The 13,393-nt window shown below is 30.2% G+C and overlaps 4 protein-coding genes across 8 annotated transcripts; 2 read left to right on the top strand and 2 right to left on the bottom strand.

The window, feature by feature from the left end:
* The first annotated feature begins 133 nt into the window (after positions 1-133).
* LOC100651855 (nuclear inhibitor of protein phosphatase 1) lies at positions 134-2,631 on the top strand. 2 transcript variants are annotated; one of them, XM_003401015.4, is made up of 6 exons: positions 134-449; positions 583-643; positions 719-872; positions 1,080-1,300; positions 1,375-1,578; positions 1,654-2,631. In XM_003401015.4, the coding sequence occupies exons 1-6, from the start codon at positions 355-357 to the stop codon at positions 2,014-2,016; spliced, it is 1,098 nt and encodes a 365-aa protein (XP_003401063.1). In that variant the 5' UTR covers positions 134-354; the 3' UTR covers positions 2,017-2,631. The 2 variants fall into 2 exon arrangements, with proteins under 2 accessions (XP_003401063.1, XP_012172200.1); XM_012316810.3 differs by having other exon boundaries at positions 154-209.
* Positions 2,632-2,793: 162 nt separating this feature from the next.
* On the bottom strand, positions 2,794-5,703 carry LOC100651972 (tubulin alpha chain-like). Of its 2 annotated transcripts, none has more exons than XM_012316811.3 (6): positions 5,562-5,703; positions 4,949-5,481; positions 4,535-4,754; positions 4,110-4,411; positions 3,399-3,980; positions 2,794-3,216 (listed from the first exon to the last, which is right to left on the bottom strand). In XM_012316811.3, the coding sequence occupies exons 2-6, from the start codon at positions 4,949-4,951 to the stop codon at positions 2,977-2,979; spliced, it is 1,347 nt and encodes a 448-aa protein (XP_012172201.2). In that variant the 5' UTR covers positions 4,952-5,481; positions 5,562-5,703; the 3' UTR covers positions 2,794-2,976. The 2 variants fall into 2 exon arrangements, with proteins under 2 accessions (XP_012172201.2, XP_048268359.1); XM_048412402.1 differs by having other exon boundaries at positions 5,449-5,481.
* Positions 3,914-12,032, top strand: LOC100651734 (ATP-binding cassette sub-family C member 4). 3 transcript variants are annotated; one of them, XM_012316812.3, is made up of 19 exons: positions 3,914-4,043; positions 5,873-6,023; positions 6,104-6,214; positions 6,311-6,445; positions 6,541-6,745; positions 6,815-7,040; positions 7,162-7,318; positions 7,409-7,658; positions 7,734-7,925; positions 8,057-8,343; positions 8,428-8,611; positions 8,715-9,055; positions 9,142-9,343; positions 9,418-9,634; positions 9,701-9,931; positions 10,014-10,244; positions 10,321-10,622; positions 10,701-11,348; positions 11,435-12,032. In XM_012316812.3, the coding sequence occupies exons 2-19, from the start codon at positions 5,950-5,952 to the stop codon at positions 11,513-11,515; spliced, it is 4,074 nt and encodes a 1,357-aa protein (XP_012172202.1). In that variant the 5' UTR covers positions 3,914-4,043; positions 5,873-5,949; the 3' UTR covers positions 11,516-12,032. The 3 variants fall into 3 exon arrangements, with proteins under 3 accessions (XP_012172202.1, XP_012172203.1, XP_012172204.1); XM_012316813.3 differs by having other exon boundaries at positions 3,930-4,043; positions 5,918-6,023; XM_012316814.3 differs by lacking the exons at positions 3,914-4,043; positions 10,014-10,244 and having other exon boundaries at positions 5,755-6,023.
* LOC100652093 (DNA replication complex GINS protein SLD5) lies at positions 11,334-13,047 on the bottom strand. Its single transcript, XM_012316816.3, has 2 exons — positions 12,862-13,047; positions 11,334-12,791 (listed from the first exon to the last, which is right to left on the bottom strand). The coding sequence occupies exon 2, from the start codon at positions 12,729-12,731 to the stop codon at positions 12,075-12,077; it is 657 nt and encodes a 218-aa protein (XP_012172206.1). The 5' UTR covers positions 12,732-12,791; positions 12,862-13,047; the 3' UTR covers positions 11,334-12,074.
* Positions 13,048-13,393: the final 346 nt, after the last annotated feature.

Genomic DNA, 13,393 nt, shown 5'->3' with positions numbered 1-13,393 from the left:
TGTTTTAAATATGAAATAAAACATGTAGAATTAGTTATTATAACATGAACATATGTTAGTTTACATCAAAATTTCTTTAAAATTTTCATTGATGTACCCGGGGCACTAAGTTGCTTAATTACGCCTTTGAATGATATGTATGCCTATATGTATATGGCATCAAAATAATACCTTATGTTAAAGTTGATAAAAAATAACTTTCTTTCAGGGTGCGTATATGTATGTGCCTACTATTTATATTCTTTTAAGAAATATCCATGATATATGGAATGGAAATGGAAACAGTTATGAAGAATTATCATAAAATTTCATTAACGTTTTTTTAATATGACATTCTGCTATCGCTGACATCGAATGTGTTTTTCTGCCCGGTTAATTTCATATCCATTTAATAACAAAGCAAATTATTTCAAAGTGGTGATGGCTAATCATTACGAAGTACCCAATTGGTACGTTTGGAAAATTTTTATTAGACTGTTCCAAATAGTTACTTAACCATTTTAGATACAATATTACTATCTAATATTATAGTATATTTATAGCATAAAAAATATTACCTTATACATAGATTATGCTTTTCAGGGCTGGGAAGCCACCAGTTGGATTACATTTAGATGTACTGAAGAATGACAAATTAATTCAAGTAAAGAAGTTATATATTACATCTAAAGATTTAGGTCTTTTTTAGAGATATACCAGAAATATTATTTTGTTTCAGAAATTAATGGTTGATGAGAAAAAATGTTACTTATTTGGCCGTAATCAACAATTAAATGACTTTTGTATAGATCACGCTTCTTGTTCTCGTGTTCATGCAGCTCTTGTTTATCATAAACATTTAAATCGTGCATTTCTTGTTGACTTGGGTAGCAGTAAGTATTATATCATTATTTTTAATTTATAGCATTTTAATTCATAACTAACATGTTATATTTTATTATACACATTGATTTTTAATCATAAGAAACAGATTTGTAAGAATCTAATTAAGCAATATGAAATGAACATTTTTAATAATTTAAATAAATGTGAAACAAGATTTAAGTTATAAATATTATAAATTTTGACTGATTTGTCAGCACATGGAACTTTTATTGGTAATCTTCGTTTGGAACAACATAAACCCACACAATTACCAATTGATAGTACATTTCATTTTGGAGCTTCTACACGGTATTATATTATTAGAGAAAGACCTCAAACTGGCACAAGACCAATTATAGAGGAATTAGAAAAACTGTCAGAAGATACAGATGCTGGTGGTTTACTAGGTTTACCTGAAACAGAAACAGAACTTGATGTATGCCTCAAGTAATATTTATATTTAAATTATATTATTAAAATATAGTTTAATAACTATATTGTTAATTACAGAATTTAACGGAATTTAACACTGCACATAATAGACGTATATCTATGCTAGGAATAACAGACGATGAAATTCATAAACCAACTAGAAAACGAAAGAAAAAAGGAATTACGTTCAACGATGATGAAGAAGTAATAAATCCAGAAGATGTTGATCCATCAGTCGGAAGATTTCGTAATCTTGTACAAACAACAGTTGTTCCGAGTAAAGTAAGGGTTATTCCAAATCAACATTATATATTATTTATATATGTTTTACAAATTTATTATTCGTTGATATTTTAGAGAATGCGTATGGAAGGAGGTTTAATATCCTTATCAGAGGATCACAATCCTTTAAAGCATCTTCAACCTACAACAACTACACCTCAACTCTATCAAGATTTACCACCAGAACAGTTTACTCCATCGTCGTTGTCTCTTAATCCATTTTCTAGTGCACTATCTTCATTATCATCTCGACTTGGTATTGCATTACCAAATCCAGCTCCTGAGGTAGAGATGACACCCAATCAAATACAAACAGAAACACCACATGTACCAGAAATACCAGGACCTACTGATACGCGAACGATGGAACCAAAAAAGAAAAAATATGCCAAAGAAGCTTGGCCTGGGAAAAAACCTATTCCAACACTTTTGGTGTAATAATTAAGTTAAGGAATCTATTTTTATCAGATAGTTTTATTATTTGAGATTTAGGTATTAAGTTATATAAGAATTTATGCATAAATTGCTCGTATAAAGGTTCAGGAAGATATTTGGTTAATAGTCAATATCATTATTAAATTCATTTTAACCATAACTATAAAACTATTTTATATAGCAATTTATTATAATATGTACCTTTTTCATTCTTCATTAATCAATTACAATTTATCTTCTTTGTAAAAATCAAAATTGTAATTAAAATTTCCTGTAAGATAAACAAACATAAATAAATAGAGATTACTTTAGCATTAAGAGAAATATAAGTATAATAATGATAAGGTGTCACGAAAGTTTTTTGTGATACAGTACATTATCACTAAAAAAAGTTATTTTCATTAAGTATATCCGGTAAAGTTACTACATTTACTTATTAATATTGTATATATAAGATATATTCTTTACAAGTAATACCACGATAATATTGTCTTCAGATAATTTAAATATCTTGTTTTGCGAAAGTGACAAATCACTATACCCGCATACTTATTGTTAGTGCAATAATTATACTGACTTGGAATTTTGAATAAATTCCATTTCTACTATTTACGAAAACAGTAAGTACGTTATAATTTATGAGTTTTATTTTTTCAGGTAAAAGTGTTGTTTCTAGCACATAGAAATTTATTTTTAATTTAATAATACATCACCCAAAACTTCAAAGCCAACTGGGGGGAATATATTTTTGTTTATTTTATTAATATGTTTTTTAATAAATGTTATAAAAAAATAATTTTATTAAAAAGATGAAAATAAATAAACAAATCACAAGACATAAGAAGCGTAATATAAAACATCAGTCTTTTTGTACATACAATTAATTTGATCATGCATAAGTCCTTTTGTTGGGTAGCTGAAAAATGCCGAAATACTTGCACGGATTACGTGCATTTATATATATTAATATTCCAACGAAGCATCTGGTGTGGTTGACGATTCGAGTGCGACTTCTTCGTAGTCTCTCTCTAATGCGGCAAGATCATCACGCGCTTCTGCAAACTCACCTTCCTCCATACCTTCTCCGACGTACCAATGAACGAATGCTCGCTTGTGATACATAAGATCGAACTTGTAATTTAATTTAGACCAGGCTTCCTCGATAGCTGTTGTGTTCGACAACATTGAAACCGCCCTTTGAACCTATATCATATTTAACTTTGTAATTACATTTTAAAAATAATATATAAATTGTCTCAAAAAATGTTCAAATAACTGAATTAGTGCTTCAACTATAGTATGTTTAATCCTTTAATTGAAAAAATTAAATTTTTCTCTTTAATTATTACTGATAGTGACAGATATATTTACGTAATAATTGATACCTTGGCGAGGTCTCCACCCGGAACAACAGTAGGTGGTTGATAATTGATGCCGACCTTAAAACCAGTCGGACACCAATCAACGAAACGTATACAACTTTTCCTTTTCATAGCCGCAATTGCCGCGTTCACATCTTTTGGTACCACCTCTCCGCGATAAAGTAAGCAGCAGGCCATATATTTTCCTTCTCGAGGATCGCATTTGACCATTTGATTGGATGCCTCGAAACATTCGGACGTTATTTCTGCTACGGACATCCCTTCGTGGAAAGCTTTATCAGCCGAAACCACCGGCGCATAAGTAGCCAGTGGGAAATGAATCCTAGGATATGGTACTAAGTTCGTTTGAAATTCCGTTAGATCTACGTTCAGAGCACCATCGAATCTCAAAGAGGCAGTTATCGATGATACCACTTGGCTGATAAGGCGATTCAGATTCGCATATGAAGGCCGCTCGATACCAAGCTTCCGTCTACATATATCATAAATCGCTTCGTTATCCACCATAAACGCGCAATCCGAATGACTGATTGTAGTGTGAGTTGTCAGAATTGAGTTGTATGGTTCTACGACGGCGGTAGATACCTACACATTATTTTTCCTTACGTAAGGATACTGTGTTACTCAACTTCCAATCATATATACAAGGTAATTATGGATAAAACAAACGCGAAAAAAATATCTATCAATTTCTTTCTTTTTGGCTTTGCATACTTGTGGTGCTGGATATACGGCAAATTCTAATTTGCTCTTTTTCCCATAATCATCGGATAGTTTTTGCATAAGCAACGAAGTGAATCCCGACCCGGTGCCTCCTCCAAACGAATGGAAGACGAAGAATCCTTGAAGTCCAGTACATTGATCTGTCAACCTTCTCACCCGATCCATTACAGAGTCTATTACTTCCCTACCAATGGAATAATGACCACGAGCATAATTGTTTGCAGCGTCTTCTTTACCCGTGATTAATTGTTCAGGGTGATATAATTGCTTGTAACGTCCTATTCTTACTTCGTCTATAGGGAGTTTTGAAATATTCGTAATTTTAACATCACTCGTTACATCAGTCTTCCATAGAGTTTCAAAAGATTTTACGATTTATACAGTTAAGATTTTCTTTTTACGGAAATTAAACTAACCAACGACCGTAGGCTCTAAGTCAACCATCACAGCACGCGGTACCATCTTGCCAGAACTGGTTTCATTGAAAAAGGTATTAAAACAATCGTTTGTCCCGGACACTTTGTCTGATGGTATCGTTCCATCCGGTTGAATTCCATGTTCCAAACAATACAATTCCCAACACGCATTACCCATTTGAACACCTGCTTGACCCACGTGCATTGAAATACACTCACGCTGAAGCAAAATTTATAACTTCCGTTAACGATTAACAATTAAATAAAAATAGTCTTCTGCAATCAAAAAATGCTTTACATCGTTTGAAACTTGAAAATAAACATATGTAATTCATTTTACATTGTACTGAACATTGTTAAAAAGAGATATATTGCTTGTGTAATAGAGTATCATGAATTTCATTTACGTCATACCATTTTGATTACTTTAGAATAACACGTATATCTTGAAATATTATTTGAAATTTTCTTGGATTGTCGAACCGAAAAAGAATTAAAAATTTTTCTTAATTACAAGAAATTTTGGAAGTCAGTCACCCGCTACCCAAGAAAAATCCTGTGACAATTTACTTCAGTTGTCCAGACAACGAAATTGTGTAATGAAAATAACAAAAAAAAAGGAAAGTTGAAAGTCGTCATATATATTCTTTAATAGATATTTTCATTGAATAAAACATGAAAACCTTGATAAAATGATAAACATATGTTTATTACATTATGTTCATGTTACACTATATTAGATCACATTATATTACACGATAAGCTTATCTACATAGTTACAGAAGTTTCATAATTTTTTTCATTTATTGCTTTTATCTGTCTTAGTTCCTTATCTCCATAAAACATTATTCATTGTAATTTTTAATTAAATACATGATCAGCGCTTGTAAATATATTTTTTTAACGCAATTCACCTTGTTTTCATATTATATATGATCCACTGCATGCTGCGAATAAAAAAGGAAGGATATAATTCTTCCTCCCCTTTCATTAGTACAATTTCTAGAAATAGATAGTTAAAAATAACCTGTTAATGTTTAGGATAAGTTAATGCCCTTGACATTTTCATCACATCTTATCCTCCCACGAATACTATGCATTACTGTGCAATAGTTTGTGATCTCGAGAGCTTATGTAATTACATACGTTCAATCGATCGTGCGCGTGTTGTGCACGTGTCATGATTTGTTGAATCATTTCTTAATAGGTTCCTTACTATCTCGTAACAGAAAACTCCTACCAATTAGTTGAGAGAAACAGAATTGTTACTCGTGACTCCTTAATGATGACGCGAAGAATTACTGTTGAATTAACGTAAATGTACCTAATGCTTTTTAGAGTGACTACTCAAATTCTTTTGTGCGGCATGGTTTATTCTTGTAGAAATAGCTGTACTATGTGTAAAACGATCGATCATGGATTCTAGTAAGAAGTATGACAATCCTAATCCAAAATTAACGGCGAATGTTTTTAGTAAACTGATCTTTTGGTAAGTTTTCTATGTTAATTATAATAATTTTGTTTAAATAGAGCTATTGTTATATAAAAATATTTATTATTATATTTAAGGTGGCTGAAACCCCTATTTTGGTATGCTAAGGATCATGATCTTGAGATTAAAGATATCTATAATGTCATGCCAAATGATGTTAGTCAACGTCTTGGAGATAAACTTGAAAGGTAATAAGCATATGTACATAAGAATAATATCAATATTTTGAATCTGATAAGATTCATATCATGAACTATGTTTGTATTGTTTGCATTCTTGCTTAGGAACTGGATTAAAGAAGTTAAATCTGCAGAAGGAGCAAATAGAAAACCTAAATTTTTTAATGCTTTAAGAAAAACATTTATGTGGTCATTTGCTCACTATGGAGGATGGCAGTTTTTTTTAGCGGTTGTTTTAAGGTAAGAGCGAGAAGTTTCTTGTTGCATAATTTTTATCATTATAATATATATTATTTACTATTATTATATAACTTTTAATCACTATGGAATTCTAGGGTTATTCAACCATATGTGCTAGGTCTTCTTATCTGGCATTTTGATCCTAGAGCAACATCCACAGCCAATGAAGCATATATTTATGCTTCAGCTGTTATACTTATAGTCTTATGTGGAGCTTTAATTACTCATCATTCTATGTTAGGTTTAATGGAAGTTGGAATGAGAGTGAGAATAGCATGTTCCTCTCTAATGTATAGAAAGGTGAAACAAATTATCATCCATAAATTTATATTTATCAACTATTGTTACTTAAAATACCATTGCTTTTAGATTTTGCGTTTGTCAAGATCTTCTACTAATGTTACTACTCCTGGACAAATTATAAACATAATGTCAAATGATGTAGCAAGATTTGAACAATTATTTATAGCATTGCATTATATTTGGATCTTACCAATTCAAGGTGCTCTGATTACTTTTATGATATGGGAAAGTGTAGGAATCGCATCTTTAGCTGGTGTTTTTCTTATAACTATGCAAACTGTACCTGTTCAAGGTATGTACATATGTTATCGTCACTATTACAATTATACACATATATCACTATTACAATTTTGTTTGTGTAATAGTCTTTTGAATTATAAAAGAAGAAACTAACTAATGTGGTTTTATTGTAGGATATCTAGGAAAATGGGTATCAAAATTAAGATTAAAAATCGCAGTTAGGACTGACGAAAGAGTAAGATTAATGTCAGAAATAATTGGTGGAATTCAAGTCATTAAAATGTATACTTGGGAACAACCATTTGAAAAACTTGTTAGCTTTGTTAGAAGGTTTTCTTCCGTGTTTTGTTATGTTATTATTATTATTATACAAGTATTATAAATTATTAAATGTATTTAAAATGTATAATTACTTTTTAGTCAGGAGATAGACGTACTAACAGTTGCATCGTACTTACGAGGTTTTACCTTAGCTACTTTTGTGTTTACCGAACGTACAACATTATACTTTACAATTATGGCATATGTACTTCTCGGCAACACTATATCTGCCGATAAAGTATTTTCGATGGCACAATATTTTAATATCCTCCAACTTACTATGGCAATATTATACCCTATGGCTGTATCTGCTGCTGCAGAGGCTCATGTATCTATTAAGAGACTTGAAGTAAGATAAATAATTATCATCGTTTTGTTCTATGTGAATTTTATATATGTAATTTATAACATAACATTTTTTTAGAATTTCCTTTTATTGAAAGAAAATAATAACATAATCCAATCACAACAAACCAATGGAGATGGTAGTATTATGATGAAAAATATTACAGCATCTTGGACAGAAAATACAATTGCAAATACGTTACATGATATTAATGTTCAAATAGAACCTGGTAAGCTTTATGCTATTGTTGGTTCAGTTGGTGCAGGAAAGGTAATATATCCTCATATATATATATATATATATATATATATATATATATATATATATATATATATACTCAAAAAGTAATGTCTTCATTGTTTGTGATACTGAATGCTGCTAATCTTCATGTATATTTTCAGAGTTCATTTCTTCAATTAATTTTAAAGGAACTACAACAGTCACATGGAGAAATAAAAGTAAATGGTACTGTATCTTATGCTAGTCAAGAAGCGTGGTTATTTTCGGGTACAGTGCGCAATAATGTACTTTTTGGGCAGTCTTATGATAAAGAAAAGTATAATGATGTTGTTAGAGTATGTACTCTCATTAAAGATTTTCAGCAGTTTAATTACGGCGACAGAACTTTAGTTGGAGATAGAGGCGCATCACTCAGTGGTGGTCAACGAGCAAGAATTAATTTAGCTAGGTACATATCGACAAGAAATAAACGATATTACGTTGAAATATTAACTTTAAGAACCACTTTTTATTCAAATGATCGTTACAACAGGGCTGTGTATAGGAACGCGGATATTTATTTATTAGATGATCCATTATCCGCAGTCGATACTCATGTAGGAAAACAATTGTTCAATGAATGCATCAAAAATTATCTTCGAAATAAAACAAGAATTCTTGTAACACATCAGGTTCAATATTTAAAAGATTGCGATTACATTATTCTATTAAATAACGTAAGTAGTAATAATCAAAACTGTCATTATTATATTACTATGCTATTGTTATGTTATATTATTTTTATAACATTGTTATGTTATAAAGTAATGTTTATTTTAGGGAAAAATCGAATGTGAAGGTACATTTGCAGAAATTCAAAGTAAACGTACAGACTTTTTACATATGCTTTCAACAGAAGAAAATAAAGGAGATTCGGAAGTCATGGAAATTGATGATAATACTAATCCTGATTTATCTATTAATTATGGTAATGGTAAAGATGATGATGAAACAGAACCAAAAGAAACTGAGGAATTAATGGCAAAAGGAAACGTTTCTAAATCTCTTTATTGGAAATATTTTCGAGCTGGAGGATCTGTCCTAATGATTTTGGTTTTTGTATGGTCTTTAATTTTTGGACAGATTGGAAGTAGTGGTTGCGATTATTGGGTTGCTTATTGGTTAGTATCTATTATTATTTCCTTTTAGTAAGAGTTATCTTGTGTATCATCTCTCCTTTTTTGTTTTGTTCTTTTTTCTTTTTTAGGACAAAACAAGAAGAAATGCGCATTAAACGTAATAGTATTAATCATACAGTTCAACTATCAGAACAAAGCCACACAGTACCGTTTTCCGCTAACGGAGATACAAATAAATCAACAAATGAAACAGCTTTATTGGAGATGGATGATTTTAATAATACAATTTCAAAATTGTTCCCGTTAAAAAATGAGAGTTTTGATAATATTGTTAGTAATTTTACTTTGCTTCTTTTCCATTTAAGAAATAGCGATGAATCTTATTTTTTATTTTATATGTATAGACGTGGACCATTAACGCGAGGTCCAATATAGTTTACCTCCATCGTGACACTGCTTTGTGGATTTATGGAGCATTCATCCTTACAAGCATTGTATTGACATCCACAAGAAATATTGTATTTTATAAAATATGTATGAATGCTAGTAAAAATCTTCATAATCTCATGTTTTCGTGTTTATTAAAAGCGCCGATGCTATTTTTTGATACACATCCTTCTGGTAAGTATTTAAAATTATATAAAATAAAATTATACAAAATGAAAATATTATAATGTTAAATTTTAGGTCGCATTCTAAATCGTTTCTCAAAGGATGTTGGATCAGTAGATGAAATTTTACCAAGAACGATGATAGAATCCATCCAAATATTTACAGTAATGGTTGGAATTTTAGTTCAAGTTTTCATTATTAATTGGTGGACAATATTTCCAATGTTTATCATGGGTTTCTTATACTGGCAAATACGAAATATTTATCTTAAAACCGCGCAAGATATGAAACGTTTTGAAGGAACTAGTAAGCATTTTGTAATTTATTAGATAAATATTATTCAGAATGATTAATGTAATATTATTAACAATTCTCTATAAAATTTTAGCCAAAAGTCCTGTTTTCTCCCATGTTAGTTCTTCCTTATTAGGACTAACAACAATTCGTTCTGCTTGCGCACATAACATGGTTCAGAAAGAATTCGACGTTCACCAAGATCTTCATACTAGTGCTTATTACTTGACAATAGCAACAAGTACTGCTTTTGGATTTGCATTAGATGTTGTGTCTATTTGTTTTATTGCTTTTATTACCTATAGCTTCATCATATTGGATGATGGTAATTTATAAATTTATGCTATCACCAGAAAAGTAATTAACATTATGTCACTAAATATCTATTTACATATTTTTAGGAAATACATTTGCGGGAAATGTAGGATTAGCCATATCTCAAGTATTAATCTTATGTGGAATGCTTCAGCATGGAATGCGTCAAACTGCAGAAACAATATCGCAAATGACAAGTGTAGAACGAATTCTACAATTTACACAACTCGATAAAGAGGGACCATTTGAAAGTGAACCTAATAAAAAACCGTCTGCACAGTGGCCTTCTAAAGGAGAAATAAATTTCGATCATTTATATTTACGCTATGAAGATTCCTCACCACCAGTCCTTAAAGATTTATGTTTTACTATTAAATCTGGAGAAAAGGTAATTTATTATTGTTTATCAACAAAATTAGCATATTATCTATATATTCAAATTAACCGTTAAGTGTTGCATTTTTAGATAGGAATAGTCGGTCGCACTGGTGCTGGTAAAACCTCTTTGATATCAGCTTTGTTTCGTCTGGCTAAACTCGAAGGTGCTATTTACATAGATAAATTAGATACAAAACAAATAGGTCTTCATGAATTACGAAGGAAAATTTCTATTATCCCACAAGAACCTGTATTATTCTCAGCGACGCTTCGAGATAATCTCGATCCATTTCATGATTTTGATGATGCTACTCTTTGGGCTGCCCTTGAGGATGTAGAATTAAAATTAAGTGTTTCTTCTCTAGACTATAATGTCGATCAAGGTGGAGCTAATTTCAGTGTGGGGCAAAGACAGTTACTCTGTTTAGCTCGAGCGATCTTAAGAAATAATAAGATTCTGCTTCTTGATGAAGCTACCGCTAATGTCGATCCTGCGACAGATGCCTTAATACAAAAGACTATTCGACAAAAATTCAAGAGTTGTACAGTATTAACCATAGCACATAGGTTGAATACAATCATGGATAGCAACAAAGTGCTAGTTATGGATCATGGAAAAGCAATTGAATTTGATCATCCCTATGTTCTACTTAAAAATGAGCAAGGCCATTTCACTAGTATGGTCAAAGAAACTGGGAAGTTAATGTTTGAACAACTCAAAAAAATTGCAGAAGAGGTATATTTATATTACACATTCTCTTGTTTATAATATCTGTTTATAACAATTTGTTGTAATTTGTATAAATTTTTATCAAATTTTAGGCTTATAACAGTGTCTGCACCAATGTAGAATTGCAGTCACCACCACAAATCCATAATGGTGAAACAGTGAAAGATAATTAGAATTTTAATTAGAATTTTGGTAAATACTAATATTGTTCCTACTTACATAATTATTTATTTTATATTTAATGTATAATGACACTTCTTACAATCAAAACTTCTTTAAAATACTCCAGCTATAATTTTGTAAACTTTGTTTAATGTAAAAATATTGTCCATACACAGTGAAAATGTTCACAAGTAAATTTGCATAAGGAGCATAAGTTTGCATCTGCAAAGCATTGTACTTCATATATAATAGTATTTTTGATATTGTTTAGATATTTTATAATGCAAAATATATTTTATATATGTTGAAAAAGATTACAATATGAAATTATATGTAAATTCAATGTACAATTACTTTTTAATAAAATATATGTACACAAATGTGTGTGTATATATATATATACACACACATATTGTCCCAAACTTTTTCTATAATTTTTTGTAACAGATTAATTACACAGATCTATTCTAATATATTAATTTTGTATAATGTAAATAATAAGACTTCATTATACAATGACTATAAAAAGTATTAGATTTCTTTATTCACACTATTAAATTGTATAAGATATTAGATTAATTTAACAGCGCCAGTTTTAACTAAATCAGCTATAGCACTATATTGTATAATATGTTGGGAGCCTGGTTCAAGATCTATTTCTTCGTCCATTGAACCAGGAAGTAAGATTCCATTAATTCTATCATTAGCCCTTAAAAATACATATGCTTGCATGTTAGGTTTTACAGCTAATGTATCAACTTCAAATGTCTGAAAATTTCCAGGCATATGTTGCAAAGCAACTGTTTTAAAAAGTGTTTCGATGCTTGCAAGAAACTCTTTCGCAAATTGTAGTTCTGCAACTGATAAGTAACAATCCTCAGAAGATCTGTTAGCTTCTTGAGAAAGTATGTAAATGGTATATTTCTCAATTTTCTCTAATCGAGCCCTGAGATAATTACTTATCACATACTTAATCCTATCTAATTCCATTCTATGTATCATTAATCTTAGATCTCCTTTGTCTAACCTCTTCATGTTTTCTTCCATATGTGTGATTTGCTGCAGCATGCACTCAATCAAATCAGACCGGTGTGGTAAAATCTCAGGAGCGAATTTTTCGTTTAGCCAAGCTTCCTCTATCGCTAATAAAACACTTTGAGCAGTTAGTTCTTCCTCTTCCTGATCACTGTCCTCTGCTATCAATTGTGCTCCTGCATCAACTTCCATGTTTTATATTGTTTACAAAAAGTTAGCGATCTTATAAACTTTTTAATAAATATACTTTCACTGGAATATTAATTCGTGTTTTAATAATAACTTAATTACTACAATATCGGTTAATCACTGAACAACGTACAAAAAATCATAGTATTATTTTAACTCCCAAAGTACGGATAAGTCCGATAGCAGGGTTTATCGAAACGCTAAGAGGTTACATTTCTCGAACAGGTGTTCTATTATTTATATTATATAATTCATATTCTATACAAAATATGTTATGTATAGTTAATATTTTCCCACAAATACTGTAAAAACTACTATATGTAATAAAAAATTGAGTAATAAAATTGTAAATTATAAATGAGTGTGATTTTAATAAAAAAAGAATGAACAAATTAAATATTGTTATTTATTATACATAAAATTAAGAACATTTGTCCACATATAGACATATATTACAAATACATATGTACGAAAATACAACTGAATGCAAGAAGGATTTTTTTTATCTTATACATGTTTTTTCTTCAAAGAACTGTATGATACTGATTTGTTCATCAAATCATCAATTTGTTTCTAGGTCGATTGTCATTTTATGGATAATATAAACTGTTCTGTCAGCGCGTGTGTTATCGTTTTAAATTTAGCGAGTCATAAATAACTTAGCT

This window comes from Bombus terrestris, chromosome 15 (genome assembly GCF_910591885.1).
Source record: "Bombus terrestris chromosome 15, iyBomTerr1.2, whole genome shotgun sequence".
Taxonomy (NCBI): domain Eukaryota; kingdom Metazoa; phylum Arthropoda; class Insecta; order Hymenoptera; family Apidae; genus Bombus; species Bombus terrestris.
The sequence above is the reverse complement of the archived record's forward strand: the minus strand, read 5'-3'. Positions and strand labels throughout refer to the sequence as shown.

Bases quoted from the DNA above. Each gene is read 5' to 3' on its own strand.
- LOC100651855 (XM_003401015.4), top strand. From the start codon at position 355: ATGTGTTTTTCTGCCCGGTTAATTTCATATCCATTTAATAACAAAGCA. The intron at 450-582 runs GTACGTTTGGAA...TATGCTTTTCAG, and splicing joins CATTACGAAGTACCCAATTG to GGCTGGGAAGCCACCAGTTG. The intron at 1,579-1,653 runs GTAAGGGTTATT...TTGATATTTTAG, and splicing joins CAACAGTTGTTCCGAGTAAA to AGAATGCGTATGGAAGGAGG.
- LOC100651972 (XM_012316811.3), bottom strand. The intron at 4,412-4,534 runs GTTAGTTTAATT...AACTCCCTATAG, and splicing joins CTTAGAGCCTACGGTCGTTG to ACGAAGTAAGAATAGGACGT. The intron at 3,981-4,109 runs GTATGCAAAGCC...AATAATGTGTAG, and splicing joins CCGTATATCCAGCACCACAA to GTATCTACCGCCGTCGTAGA.
- LOC100651734 (XM_012316812.3), top strand. From the start codon at position 5,950: ATGGATTCTAGTAAGAAGTATGACAATCCTAATCCAAAATTAACGGCG. The intron at 7,319-7,408 runs GTTTTCTTCCGT...ATTACTTTTTAG, and splicing joins CTTGTTAGCTTTGTTAGAAG to TCAGGAGATAGACGTACTAA. The intron at 7,659-7,733 runs GTAAGATAAATA...ACATTTTTTTAG, and splicing joins TATCTATTAAGAGACTTGAA to AATTTCCTTTTATTGAAAGA.
- LOC100652093 (XM_012316816.3), bottom strand. From the start codon at position 12,731: ATGGAAGTTGATGCAGGAGCACAATTGATAGCAGAGGACAGTGATCAG.